The 14,001-nt window shown below is 35.8% G+C and overlaps 1 protein-coding gene across 2 annotated transcripts in view; it reads right to left on the bottom strand.

Annotated features, from left to right (window-relative positions):
* The window catches only part of DSCAM (DS cell adhesion molecule), a 3,720,739-nt gene that overhangs the window by 1,564,240 nt on the left and 2,142,498 nt on the right, over positions 1 to 14,001 (bottom strand). For both annotated transcript variants that reach the window (XM_044071570.1, XM_044071571.1), the window contains 2 exons: positions 12,259 to 12,534; positions 1,789 to 2,067 (listed from right to left, as the gene is read on the bottom strand). In XM_044071570.1, the coding sequence (XP_043927505.1) occupies positions 1,789 to 2,067; positions 12,259 to 12,534 (555 nt within the window). The remainder of the gene's footprint in view (positions 1 to 1,788; positions 2,068 to 12,258; positions 12,535 to 14,001) is intronic.

The following is a 14,001-nucleotide window of genomic DNA, read 5'->3' as shown; positions in this document are numbered from 1 at the left end:
AGCTTTTCTTCCACAGGAAAAAATAGATCTATGGTTTTCTACTCAGACTTCGGTCACTGCAAGGGACTACCTCAGGATTTTGGGCCTCGTGGCATCTATAGTTCTCTTGATACCACTGGTAACGCTCCATATTAGAAAAATACAGTGGTATTTGATATCTCTTTGGTTCCACAACCAATACCCATTATCATTTCAAGCCCTAGTTCTGGGTTTTTCAAAAGAGAAATCACTTGGTGGAGACACCAAATTACCATAAACCCAGATCTCCTCCATCCCCTACTCCAAAGCAGTCATTTATCACAGACACCTCAGACTTTGCTTGAGGAGCAGTTTTAGTTAGTAAAAAAGTGTAAAATGTTTGAGACACCAAGAACAGATGCAGTCACATAAATATAAAAGAGATGTTTGTTGTGATCAAGGCACTCAGCTCTCTGAATCATCTTTGGTCCACTGGACTTCTTCAAGTTGTAACAGTCAATACCAAAATCATGTGATACTTCAACAAGCAAGAGGAACTAGGTCATACCCTCTTTGCAGACTAGCCATGTAAAGTCGTGATATAGCATTACAGCACAATCTCACTCTACAGGCATCCAACATCCTATCAGAGCAAAATTATGTGGAAGACAAGATGAGCAGGTCAAAGGCAGACCCTCATAAATGGAAGCTTAATCAGAGGGTCATCCATGATTTGACCCATCTATAGAGAGTTCCTCATCTAGACCTCTTTGCCTCCTCTCTGAACAATGTGTGTGTGTGTGGGTATATGTGCCTCCAACAGACTGGTGTTTATTTAATCCACTAATTTTCATTGTCCTCTCTTTAACATGACACTGCTTCCTTAATTCTTGATTTTTACCCATGTGGAATATTTACAGAATTCTAGGCAAAATGTTTTGCAGTCCAATGAAATATACCTGTACATTTCTGTATCCTTGATTTGCTTCCCCTGACAAGTTCTGCAGCTCTTACATTGCTAATGTCAAACAAAATTCATTTCTATACTGCAAGCTCAATTTCTTCAAAACTGATCATTGAGATGATGTCCAGATAACAGCAAGTGAGTAAAAATGAGACCATGCAGAAGTAATTAAATGTTACTTTCCAGACTTTTATTACCCATTATGTTGTGTGAGGTTCAAAGTAGTTTTAGAGGTATATGATAAAATACACATTGGAATAGTGAGGGGAATAAGAAAAAAGAATTTATCTTTCATGGTCATACACATTAATGGGGTGAACTGACAGATAAGGCTCATTCTGTTTTAACTGGATATGTCAAAATGAATATCGACAGATGTAAAAAAATGCTACTGTAGAATATATCTCGCAGAATGATATAGTACTCCTTTCTCATTCTGGAATTCTGAGTGAAATTCTAAAACCAAGAAATAGAACAGGATTGAAATTAACTTTTTGACAAGTGTTTGTCTGTGGGGATTTCCCCACACAAACCTCTACCTTCAAGTTACTACAAATCAGAGATAACATTAAATGTGCAGTAATTTTGGATATTCGATCTCAGAATTCTGCAATTCTGAATTGATAAACTTTGATATGAACATTATTTCCATGAAAATAAAGTAAGGAGAAAATGCTAATGTTAAAAGTGATTGACAAAATTAAAATGAATTGTGTTAATCATCTTTAAAATGCCCATTTAATTGAATCATTATTTTTTTTTTAATTTAACCTTTTGTTAACCAGGTTAGTCCCACTAGGGTAGTGGCCTCCTTTCTGGGGAGATCCTAGGTGGTATTTATTTATTTGGTCTTTGTGTCTACGTACCTCGCACAATTAATTGACTTTGGTGCTCCACAGCTGCTGCATCATTCCTGGCAATGCAAGTATAATTCCCATTGTGCATCAGAGAGAGATTGGATATCCGTAAGGAGCTGGTGAAGTCAATGTTGTCAATGGTGACATTGAGGCTTGCTGGTATTGGTTTCCTGTCCTTCTGCCAGGTGATTGTAATAGGCAAGTCCCCTGAGATTACGACACATGGAATGAAGACTCGTTGACCAATGGAGAACCTTGGAAACTCAAAAGGCTGGATATAAGGTGGAACTGAAATTATAACATAAAAAGAGAAGTGATTTACAGTAGTTGCTACTGTTCTCTGTCTTTATTTGCAGGTTACTTTTACAAGCAAGCAATGCTGCAGTGCAATATCTCCTATGATGTGTGGCGGCCTGTTCTTTTCCAAAAGACTTACAGCTCTTGCATAATTTATAGAAGACTTAATCAATTATCACTCTCTTCTCCAGAAACATTGTCTAACACATGTTGCATATATACACACTTTTAGCACATAACTAGCTACACTCAATTTCAATAAACTGTTTAAAATGAAAATGTTTACATGCTTTTTCTATATGGTACTTTTCAGTGAAACAATTCTGTTTTGTTTGGATACATACAGACTCAGGAAGATACTACAGTGATAACTGTTAATAGAGAGTTTGATTGAATATGTCTGTCAAACCATCACTTCTCAGTTGCCAGGGTTACACACAGATGCCAGTTATGCAGTTGTGGAGATAGTGATAACATTTACATGCCGATTCCTGCTTATATGTCAGTTTTATTCATGTTGAAATAGCATGAGGATTGACCATGTCAGCAAAGGAACTGATAATAACTTAATGAATTGTACTGGGTGTCATGAAACATAGTGGGATAATTAAAAATACAATATAATTTTAAAATGCATTTTTAAATAGTAAGCAATTACTTTCTGAAACACAAGTCCTTAGTCAGAAGAGTGAATGGAAAAATCAAAGATTTTAGATAGTAGTTAAGAAATGCAAAGTGGGAGAATTAGAAAGCAAATGAGCCAGTGCAAGATTCATATAGAGAATTAATTGTGTCACACCCAGACTTCATTCATGTATAACTTAAGGTGCAAGATTCATGGAGTGAATATATCATGTCACATCCAAACTTCATTCATATATAACTTAAGCCAAGTATGTTAGCCAAAGTTTAAATTTCCACATACAATATTTTGGGAATCAAAAACTTATCAATATTCCATTTTACGGTCTCCAGTCTGAACATGATTTGCTTTATAAATGTTTTAGTTAAATGTATTAGTGGCATAGCTGTCAACTGTCCAAATTTTCTCAGAATGCCCAGAGTTTTCCTCATATTTTTGGTCTATTCCTCATAAAATTTGTGGTTTTCTGGCATATCCTGTGGCCTGAAGTTACTAAATATTGACATATATTTGGCTTTCAGAGTTCATATCCTTCAGCAAATATGCATGATAACAGAAATCCTGCTTTTCTAGCAACATTCTACATTTATAAGAGCAATATTTAAAATCTCTTCCTATTTTGGGGCTTTTATCCCCCCATTATTTTAGTCGTGGTCCAGATTTCTTGTGCTAGGAGATTAAAAGGTATGCCAGTGGGCTATATTCAGCTGTGATTAGCACTTGGTCAAATCAGTTGTGATAGTGCAGCATAAATTTATAAACATAAATGGTAGTATATCATTTCAGCAATGAATGGAAGTCTAAGCCTGCAGCAGATTTAAGATTTGTTAGAATATATTCCCTATCCTAAGGATATAACTTTTAAAATGCGTATGAAAATTATTGGTTAAGAAAAATTATGACCACTTGAGTGAAAACTATGCAATGTAAGAAAGTATGCATGATCATTTTATGGTATACATTTTATTTAATATTTCTATACTATTAGCTAATGATGATGCTTAACTAAAATTCTAAGTAATAGATATATTGAAGGATAACCTTATTTTTATCTAACCAATTGGAATTGGCGTTTTTTATTTTTCTAGAGGTACAGGAATACCACTTCTGTTTTTCTAGAAATGCACAAATACTACTTCTAAGAATATGAGGTACTGGTACATTTGTTTATGATTTTCTTTCTTATTCAGCACATTTCTTATGAATTAGTGCATGCAATCATACCTTTACATGTCACATTTTGGAATATAAGTTACAGAATATAAAACAAATAAATAAATAATTTGTTAGAAGTCACTGATCAAGAATCACATTTTAATAACTATCACACCGTGGAACACATGCAGGTAGCCATTGAATAACCTGTCATCCTGTTGTACTCTGTTTATGCTGGAAGTTACATCACTGTCAAAGTGTGTTGCTTTTGGGCAAAACGATTACTTAATTTTCTGTCAATGCATATGAATAAGTTGTTTGAGTATATAACTTGATTATAAACAAGTCAGTGTTGCAAGATAAAACGGACATCTAACTGCCACTTTGCTGACTTTCATTCAGATTGTGTCACAACACAAAATTGCATAAATACCATCTAAACTTGCAGTAAAAGATATACTAAGCTGGCAGGAATCAATATTACTACAGTAAAATTAGAATATTGCAAACCAAGATGTTCACTGTAAGAGAACAGTAAGATCAGATACACATGATCTTTTCTGTTGTCTCATAATACTACAGTGGCATAATCATAAAAGAGCAAACACAACAGCAGCCCTCAATGTGTATGGGATGTGCAAGGAGCTATCCTCCCTAGACCGTGCTTATTATAATATGCTTCAATACCACTGTATCCCACGGGAGTGGACCTTGCCTTATTGAAGCAGCCACCATTATGAGCGAGTTCATCTTCTCACTGACTGAATATTTCGTCTCTCAGCTGCCATTTTCAATCAGGCAGCTGTCTGAAAAATTAAAATTCAATCACTGTCTACTGAGTTTTCTGGTAATTGAAAGGTGGTGAATTATGTCAACAACTCTCTGCATACACATGTTTAAGGTAAACTTCATGTATATAATACGGAGATACTTAAATGTTTTTATTCTATGAAGCATCAGAATAAGGAAGGCTGCAACTTCACTCTTTTTGTCTTACAGGATTCCCATTTTCTTTATATAGTTTTTATATTCATATTTTGGTATTCTTAATCTCTGAACATACATTTCTTAAGAACACAGTGATGCAGTTACTTTCTAAGCGTCTGTAGATTGCATTTCATTGGAACTCAGAAAATCAGATCAATTTAGTTGAATAGGCAATAACAGGTATTTTTAACTTGCTTCACGGTTGCACAACCCTGAATTGAGTTATATTAGTTTAAGGGTAGAGTGGTATAACTTTGTCTGAAGAAAAAAGATTTATTAATACCAAAGAAAAATCTTTTTTGTTTTTCTAGTAGTGAGCCTTGGTCAAGCCCCAGTTTAAGTTTTTGAAAGGATATCATGCAGCTGGTAGGATTTTGAGAAATTCCAATTGAAGGGTGCATTTTGACAGGTAATTCTAAAACCAGATAATACAAAAAATGAGCTCTTCTCATCTGACACTGGAAGATACAGAGAAGTATCATATGGGTGCATAAAATCAAGTCAGGGAGAAGAGCATGAGTTGTTATGAGCAAGAAAGGTGATACATTAACAGACAGAAGATAGAAAAGAAGTACTCTTTGGATGAGAAAAAAAAAACAATCATCTTAGAGAGGGTTGTGAGCTCATGTGGCAGGTAATTGAAATGGAATCCAGCGATGCCTTCAAGAGGTCATGGGATGGGTGTAAAAGAGGTGAGAGGGAAAGATGGGACAGGAGGTGAGATGGAATGCTAAGTGTAGTCAAACTGCAGACCAGTAGCTATTTTGTCTCACAGCTTCATAGGTTCATAAGCAGGTACTAGGCTATCGGCCCAAGGGCCTAAGTAAGCCTAGCCAACAAGGTTCCCTGGCGTACGCCACCCAAGAAAGTTAATTTCTTGTGCCCCTGTCGAGCAGAGCCACAGAAGTGATCCTCGGGGTGTATTTCCTATTTCCCATCCACTCATCAAGATTTTTCTTGAAGAGTGCTAATGAGGAACTTTAGACATGATAAGCAACAACCAAACTAATAAACAAATATAGATGAAAAGCCACCAGCTAGATGATAAATATTGTTTAATAACAAACAAAACTTGTACAGCTAAAACGTACTTCGAACAAACTTGCGACAAACTTAAAACGCCAAATAAAAACACTTAAAAAACAAGAATAGAATTCAATGTGAGCGCTTTCGTTTAAATATTTTAAACTTCCTCAGACAAAAAACATCTATTACATCACTTCCTTTTATAACCTTCACAGAAAATTGCGCCAAAATCAAATTCAAATTGGAGCATGCTCAGTAACTAAAAAATGGGAAATAGAATTTCTAAATACAATTCAAGGAATGCTTAAACAACAGCAATTGAATACTAAAAAGACAATAATAATACATTATATTATATAAAAATTTAAAACTAATAATTTAGATCATTCTTTTTATATAAATCATGAAATCACAACTTCTCCAACCCTTAACATTTATAAATTATTAAATATTAAATATTAAATAATAAAATGTCACAACTAATATATTCCATATAGTAAATTATCATATAACATATATTATTATTACATAGCTTCCTCCATATACACTCAAAATTATTAAAATACTTAAAATCAAATATTAAATTAATCTTGAATTTTATTACAAGTCAATGCTTTTAATTTTAAAATTGGCCCTATAGAACTTCTTTCATTTAAGCTAAGAAGTTTAACTGTAAATCTAAAGCAGTTGTCTACCTTGCAAGTTGTAATTCTTGTTTCTCCTTTTATGTAGGAAAAACTGAGAGAACATTCACTCAGAGAATTTATGAGCATGAATATGCCATAAAAAATAAAAAATTAAACAACGCGCTAGCAAAACATATAAATGAATGTAATAATCATAATTTTAATTATATGGTAATAGATCAAGTGGAAATAGAAGAAAGAACCCCGTGGAACTTAATTTTAGAAGAAAGAGAACTTACCTGGCAAATTAAATTACAAGCTGATTGTATGCCAGGCTTAAATGAAAGAAGTTCTATAGGGCCAATTTTAAAATTAAAAGCACTGACTCGTAATAAAATTCAAGATTAATTTAATATTTGATTTTAAGTATTTTAATAATTTTGAGTGTATATGGAGGAAGCTATGTAATAATAATATATGTTATATGATAATTTACTATATGGAATATATTAGTTGTGACATTTTATTATTTAATATTTAATATTTAATAATTTATAAATGTTAAGGGTTGGAGAAGTTGTGATTTCATGATTTATATAAAAGAATGATCTAAATTATTAGTTTTAAATTTTATATAATATAATGTATTATTATTGTCCTTTTAGTATTCAATTGCTGTTGTTTAAGCATTCCTTGAATTGTATTTAGAAATTCTATTTCCCATTTTTTAGTTACTGAGCATGCTCCAATTTGAATTTGATCTTGGCGCAATTTTCTGTGAAGGTTATAAAAGGAAGTGATGTAATAGATGTTTTTTGTCTGAGGAAGTTTAAAATATTTAAACGAAAGCGCTCACATTGAATTCTATTCTTGTTTTTTAAGTGTTTTTATTTGGCATTTTAAGTTTGTCGCTAGTTTGTTCGAAGTACGTTTTAGCTGTACAAGTTTTGTTTGTTATTAAACAATATTTATCGTCTAGCTGGTGGCTTTTCGTCTATATTTGTTTATTAATGAGGAACTTTGTTTGACATAGATGGGTAGCTTGTTCCAGAGTATAGGAAGTCTCTGGGACAGGAATCTATCCCTCCAGCATGTCATGTTTATTGTGGTGACAAGGTTTAGGTCCCTAGAGCATGTAGCTAGGAGGGATTGGGATTTCATTAGGTATAGCATGTCCAACAGCTCTGGGTTTAACATAGCTTTATATGCTAGGCAGAGATTTCCTCGGAGTAGGTGATATGCTACAGAGTAAAGCTGGAGTTTTTTGAGATGGTCAGTGTAGGGCATCTGTTTGAGGCCAGTAATCCTCTTGGTGAGGTACTTCTGTGGCCTTTCCAGCTGCTGCAGATGTCTTGTGAGGTACATTCCAAAAGGGTTATTGTACTCTATAATGGGTCTAATGAATGCAGAATAGAGGAGAACAATGATCTCTTTTTTCCTGGATGAAAACCCTTTTGTGATGTGGTGTGCTGCATAGAAGGATTTCCTGACTACTGTGGCGATGTGATTATCAAAGGAGAGATTACTGTCCACCTGGGTCCCAAGGTCTCTTATCACACATTTGGCATGAAGTAGACTGCCATTTATGTGGTAGTTCATGGGTACAGAGTTTTTACCATAGGGGATGACAATGCACTTTTTGGCATTGAGCTTGAGGTCATGCCTCTGACACCAGGCATCTGTCTCAGTGAGGCCCTTCTGTGGGATGTCCACATCATTTGGGGACTCGACTATGACTCCTAGTTTGCAGTCATCTGTGAACTTTGTTAGCCAAAGGTCTTCTGTGTTAGCCTGTACTTCAGAGAAGTAGATACCAAACAACAGAGGTCCCAGAACTGAACCCTGTGGTACTCCTCTTGTCATTGGTTTGAAGTCAGATTTGGAGTTTGCAACATTTACAGTGTGGGTTCTATCAGTGAGCCAGTTGGCAACCCATCTTGTGATGCAGGGATGTATACCTAGTTTAGTGAGTTTAGCTATAATTCCAGAATGGGGGATAGAGTTGAAAGCCTTGGCGAGGTCAAGAAAGGCTGTGTGAACCACCGTACCCTCCTCTACGTCTTTGCTGACTGCCTCAAAGAAGTCGATCAGGTTCAGAAGGTATGATCTGCCTTTCACAAACCCAAACTGGGTGGGGTCCAGAGTTTGAAGGTTACCAATGTCTTTGCTTATGAGTTCCATGAAGATACGTTCCATGGCCTTGCAGACCAGGCTCGTCAGGCTAATAGGGAGATAATTCCCAGGATCAGTGGTAGCTCCCCCTTTATGGCATGGGATAACTGTCACTGTGCACCATTCAGTGGGTGCAAAGCCTGATGTGAGACTATGATTGAACATGGTGCTTAGGTGGGGAGCCATTTTGTTCTGAAGTTCGTGTAAAATGCAGCCTGGGATCTTGTCCGATCCCATGGATGCTGAGTTTTTGGTTTTAGAGAGTGCAGCTTTTACCTGCATATATTAGATTACAGGGACTCTGCATTCTTCCTGTATAGATATGGGCCCTTTAGGGGGTGAGAGGGGGGTAAAGTTAGCACTGAACCTATCTGCCAGGATGTTGGCAATATCAGTTGGTTCTATAATTTTCATGTCATTGTGCTGTAAGTCAGAACAGATCTGGGTGTTGCCATTGAGATTCTTGACATAGATACAGAATGCTTTGTGGTTGCCCTTAGAATCATTGGCAATTTTCTTTTCATAGCTAGCTTTGGAGGATCTTATAAGGGATCTCAGCTTCTTACTGAGGCTGACCATGGAGGTCCTCCACTTATGGGATTTTACTCTCTTTTGCAACAGTTTCTTCCTTCTGTTGTAGAGTTTGTTTACGGCAGGGGACCACCAGATTGGCTTCCTTCTTTTTGAGGATAGTGTCTTGCTTCTGTTTGGGATAGCATGATCCATGCACTCGTGTAAGTGCTTATAGAGTGCATTTTTGTAGGATTCAGCAGTCATAACTGTATTATCCATCTGCATGGGTATCATGAAGTATGCGACTTCTGTTTTAAGAAGCATGACATTTTTTACCTTGGTTTCCTTTATGGTTGGTGGGGGTGGGATGCGGATATCTAGGGTGATTAGCTTATGGTCGGATCTGACCAATGAGGAGTTGACTTCAGGCATGGAACATGGGTTATTCATGTTGGTAATGACTAGGTCTAGGATATTGTTGCCCCTGGTGGGGGTGTGGATAAGTTGATCCAAGGCATTGGAATTTATGAATTCCAGAAAGCATTGAGCGAAGGAGTTGGTACGTGAGTAGTTTTCCTAGTTAATGGTGGGGTAGATGAAATTGCCCATTATTAGGGTGTTTGGTTGAACCCTAATATTTTCCAGTATATCAAGAAAAGAGGAGTGGGAATCCTGGGGCATGGTCTCCTTCTCCTCTCAGGTGAATGTGATGCAGTACATGCCCCAGATGTTTTCATACTGCACAGTTATGTTATATTTGGATTATTGTTATTATTCTGTCATTTTATACATGTTATGCCTACTTTCCTTTCACTGTCCAACAAATTCATCACTGTTTTATCTTGCCAGCTTTCACATGTGTAATGGAAATAATGTTTGCTTTGTGAACTTTTGTTACAAAACGAGATGATAATTTTTTGTTACTATTGCTGCTGAAAGGTTTGGAAGATCATTGTATTTATTGTGTAGGTCCATTGTTCTTCACATTAACTTTAACATACTTTCTTTAAAGGACTGGATTATTATAGGAAAATTAACATGAGAAAAGTGATAATACAATTCTCTAAATAATGAGGTGTATTCTCAAAATGAAGTACTGGAACAGACAAATGGATAGAAATTGCAAAGTTTATTGAGTACTGAGTGCTAGCTTCCATTTTCATCAATAAATCCTGACTAAACATTTAATATAGACAGGAAGAGAAAAATAAAAGATAGAAATGATCCCCCCAATTATAAGCTATCAGTTTGGATAGTGAGGATTGATCTCGCATGAAATGGTTGACATTAAGATAAGATATATTTTCTAACAGAATAAATGAGAGTAAGTATTTTATATTTTAGCTGAGATCATTAAATCATCAGTCAAGTGATTTGCAGAACTTATCATTGGATATTACAGATCACAGGATCATAGGAGGTTACTAGGCCAGTGGCCCTAGAGACTTTTAAAGACTAGCCATTCATGTCCCTTTAAACCTAACCTTTCGTGCCCGACTGAGCAGAATTAAGAGATTAAGAATTCCAATACAAGTAATACAGGAGCTGGAGGATATGAGGTGTAGAACTGATAATCCTACTGAATTACGGTGTTTAAGTGAAATAAGTATACGTGTAGAGGAAGATCAGAAAACAATTTTGACATATAGTTTATAGCCAACCATAAATATGTACAAGCTAAATAGTTGCATTTGAGAGGTAGCAAAATTTGAAGGTAAAGTTTTTCTTTGAGTCTGGAAAATATGTGAAGATACTTTATAGCAGCACAACAAAACATTCCCTTTAAATGTTTCAAAGTACAGATCCATTGAATTCTGGCTCTGAACTAGTCTCTCTAGTTCCATATTTAAATTGATTATATTTTGCTGCTGTGCTGTTGTGATATTTTACAACTTGACTGAGCAGTGTTTATGAATTTATTTATGTATTTATTTTTGTTTTGCCACTCATTGCCCCACTTCCTGTCAGTCACCAGTTTCCTCTTAGGTTAATTGGCCCATCCATTCCCCATCACTTGGAGAAGAGGGGAGTGAGAGAGGTGGCTCAAGGATTTTTAGTTATTTTCTCCTCGGCTTTAACTGTACACTTACCCTGCAAAGTGCCAAGAAGGGGCATGTAATGGGCTACCTGTAGAAGATGCTCCCTCTTTTTCAAATGGGGTATTTCCTCCAAGTCTGCCCCTCCATGTATGGCATGAGTGGTTATTTTTGCAGCTTCCACCATTGAAATCACACTGCTTTGTGTAAGCAAACCCCACAACCCCCAAGAAGATTTGAGAGGGTTATGCCTCCACATTCTTCTCCCTCTCCTCTGCCAAGGTTCTACAGTATCTTGTGAGTTCAGCAAACACCAGTCATCCGTGTCACAGTTCGGGGTCCTTTTGTCTGCACTATGGTGCCAGGCCCACATTTATGAATTTTTTTTGTAATGTTCTTTTTATGTTAAGCCTAAAACTCTTATTACTGAACCTCAGGAGATACAGTGCCAATATCAAATATAAAATGTGACTCATTATGCTATGCTATTGCACTAGCTACTGTGACCTCACTTCAGATAGTGGACTTAGTGTCAAAAGGCCAATTGGAAAGGGGAAACCAAATTGAAAAATGTCCAGATCTAATGTTCTGGAACAATACTGGGGAAGCCTACTTTGTCTACTTCTTCCATGTCAGAAGTTGCATAACATGATATCAAGGTACCTTAATACATTTGTAAAAATGGCTGCAATAGCACGTGTATCATCTCTTGATACTATTCAAGACTTTCCACTTGTGTGTGCCAGACTAAACCAGAAAAACACATCACCATCCACAATGCAATAAAACTGTTTTCTGCCACATTGATATACTTGCCTAGGCCTACATATCAATGCACATCAGCAGTGCATAGTCTAGAATCATGTAGTATGTGTTTGGGGATGCGGATTTACCATGAGTTGCCATCCATCAGAATAAATGGTCGTACTGTACTGTTGGCAAAAACCCTACCTGCAGTGAGTTAAACAAACACTAAAAGATTCTCTAAATGGAAAAATAGTTATTAGAATTTTTGATAACATACTTTTCACTGTCACATGCACACTCTGACTTGTAGAAAGTTGTTGCTGGACTTGAACATGGCAGGTATACTCTCCTTCATCCTCATCCTTCTGGACTTTGGACAGTTTCAATGTTCCATTGTTCTCAAAAGCAACCTGTCGATGATTGAAAGGCAGCAGATTGGAATTCTTGTACCACTTGATTGAATAGTAAGGATAACCAATCACACGACAATGAATATAAGTATCCCAACCATTTATTGCAGTAATGTTTTTCATTGGCCGAATGCTTGCTGGACCTAGAAAAACAGAAGAACACTCATAGTAATGATTAAAGGTGTTGAACTTGTCAATAAAATTATTTGGATTTTGCACACAATAGAAACAATTATATGCTAAATAACAGAATAAAACTCTTTTTAGAAGAGTTTCCAAGTAATTAAAGATATGAAGTATGCTAATTTTATCACATTGGTTCCAAAGCTACAAAAAATTGAAATGGAAATTTAAAATAAATAAAAAAAAAAATTTCTTTCAAATGCATGCAGTTAATACGCATTCTATTGGAAAATGACCACGTTAGTCAATGGCAGCTCATTTTTAGCTAAGTAGAGTATATTTAAGTTTTTTGTACCACAGTACATATAAAATACAGTCCAATTTGGCCTAGAGGCAATAAGACACATATTAAATGTCTCGAAGATCTATAATAACAGTGAACAAATTTTACTTAATGCTTTATTAGAGCTAGTACTCACGAAAAACGCCATGATGTTTAACAACTCCTATTATTTACAACAGTGGGGGGTAGCCATGGGCACCCCCTGCGCCAACTCATATGCCAACTTGGTGGTATATAAATGGGAGACAACATGTTTATTTACACATACAGCATATCATAAAGTAGTGGCGTATTTTAGATTTGTGGATGATATACTGCTCATTTGGGATGGAAGACCTGAGGAGCTTGTAGCCTTTATTAAAGATCTGGAAAAATCCACAGATTTTCTTAGATTCTCCATTGAACACTCGTACTCAAGTATTAACTTCCTTGATCTAAACATCAAAAAGGTAAATACAGGAAGGTTAGTTACTTCTCTTTATAGAAAAGAGTGTTGGAAGAACACACTATTAGCATATGACAGTATGCATCCTAGATTTATTTTCTCGAATATAATCAAAGGGCAATTCACTAGAGTCAACAGAATATGCCAAGACAGTAGTGAACGTATTACTCATTTTGACAAACTTGAATCCCTTCTTTTAGATAGAGGATATAAGCAGGATGACATATTATACATAAAACAAAAATTTGTTAATAATGAGTGCCATAAACCGAGGGCCATGCATCAGTATTTTGCTGGCAATAGACAAGAGGAAATCCAAGATTATAAACAAATAAGATGTATCATCAGTTATACTAGTGATAACTACTACATCACTGATATCATCAGTAAAAACTGGTCAATACTAACCACTGATGATGAAATAAAAAGTCTGATAGGTAATAGAGCTACTTTTACATATAAAAATATGCCTAACTTAAAAAGAATTTTATGTCATGAAAGGCTCAATGATACAATTACAAAAAGGGACACTAGGGCACTATCCCATGTGGAGGATGCACCTCTTGTAAATGGATATCGAAAGATACGATTTTTCTACACCCTGAGCTAACACAGGAAGTTGTCATTAAATGCTCAGCAAATTGTGAAGATACCAATATTATTTATCTAGTTACTTGTGGGTCATGCCCTGCATTTTAT

Source organism: Protopterus annectens, chromosome 5.part0 (genome assembly GCF_019279795.1).
Source record: "Protopterus annectens isolate FY-2018-M chromosome 5.part0, PAN1.0, whole genome shotgun sequence".
Classification (NCBI taxonomy): domain Eukaryota; kingdom Metazoa; phylum Chordata; order Ceratodontiformes; family Protopteridae; genus Protopterus; species Protopterus annectens.
The sequence above is the reverse complement of the archived record's forward strand: the minus strand, read 5'-3'. Positions and strand labels throughout refer to the sequence as shown.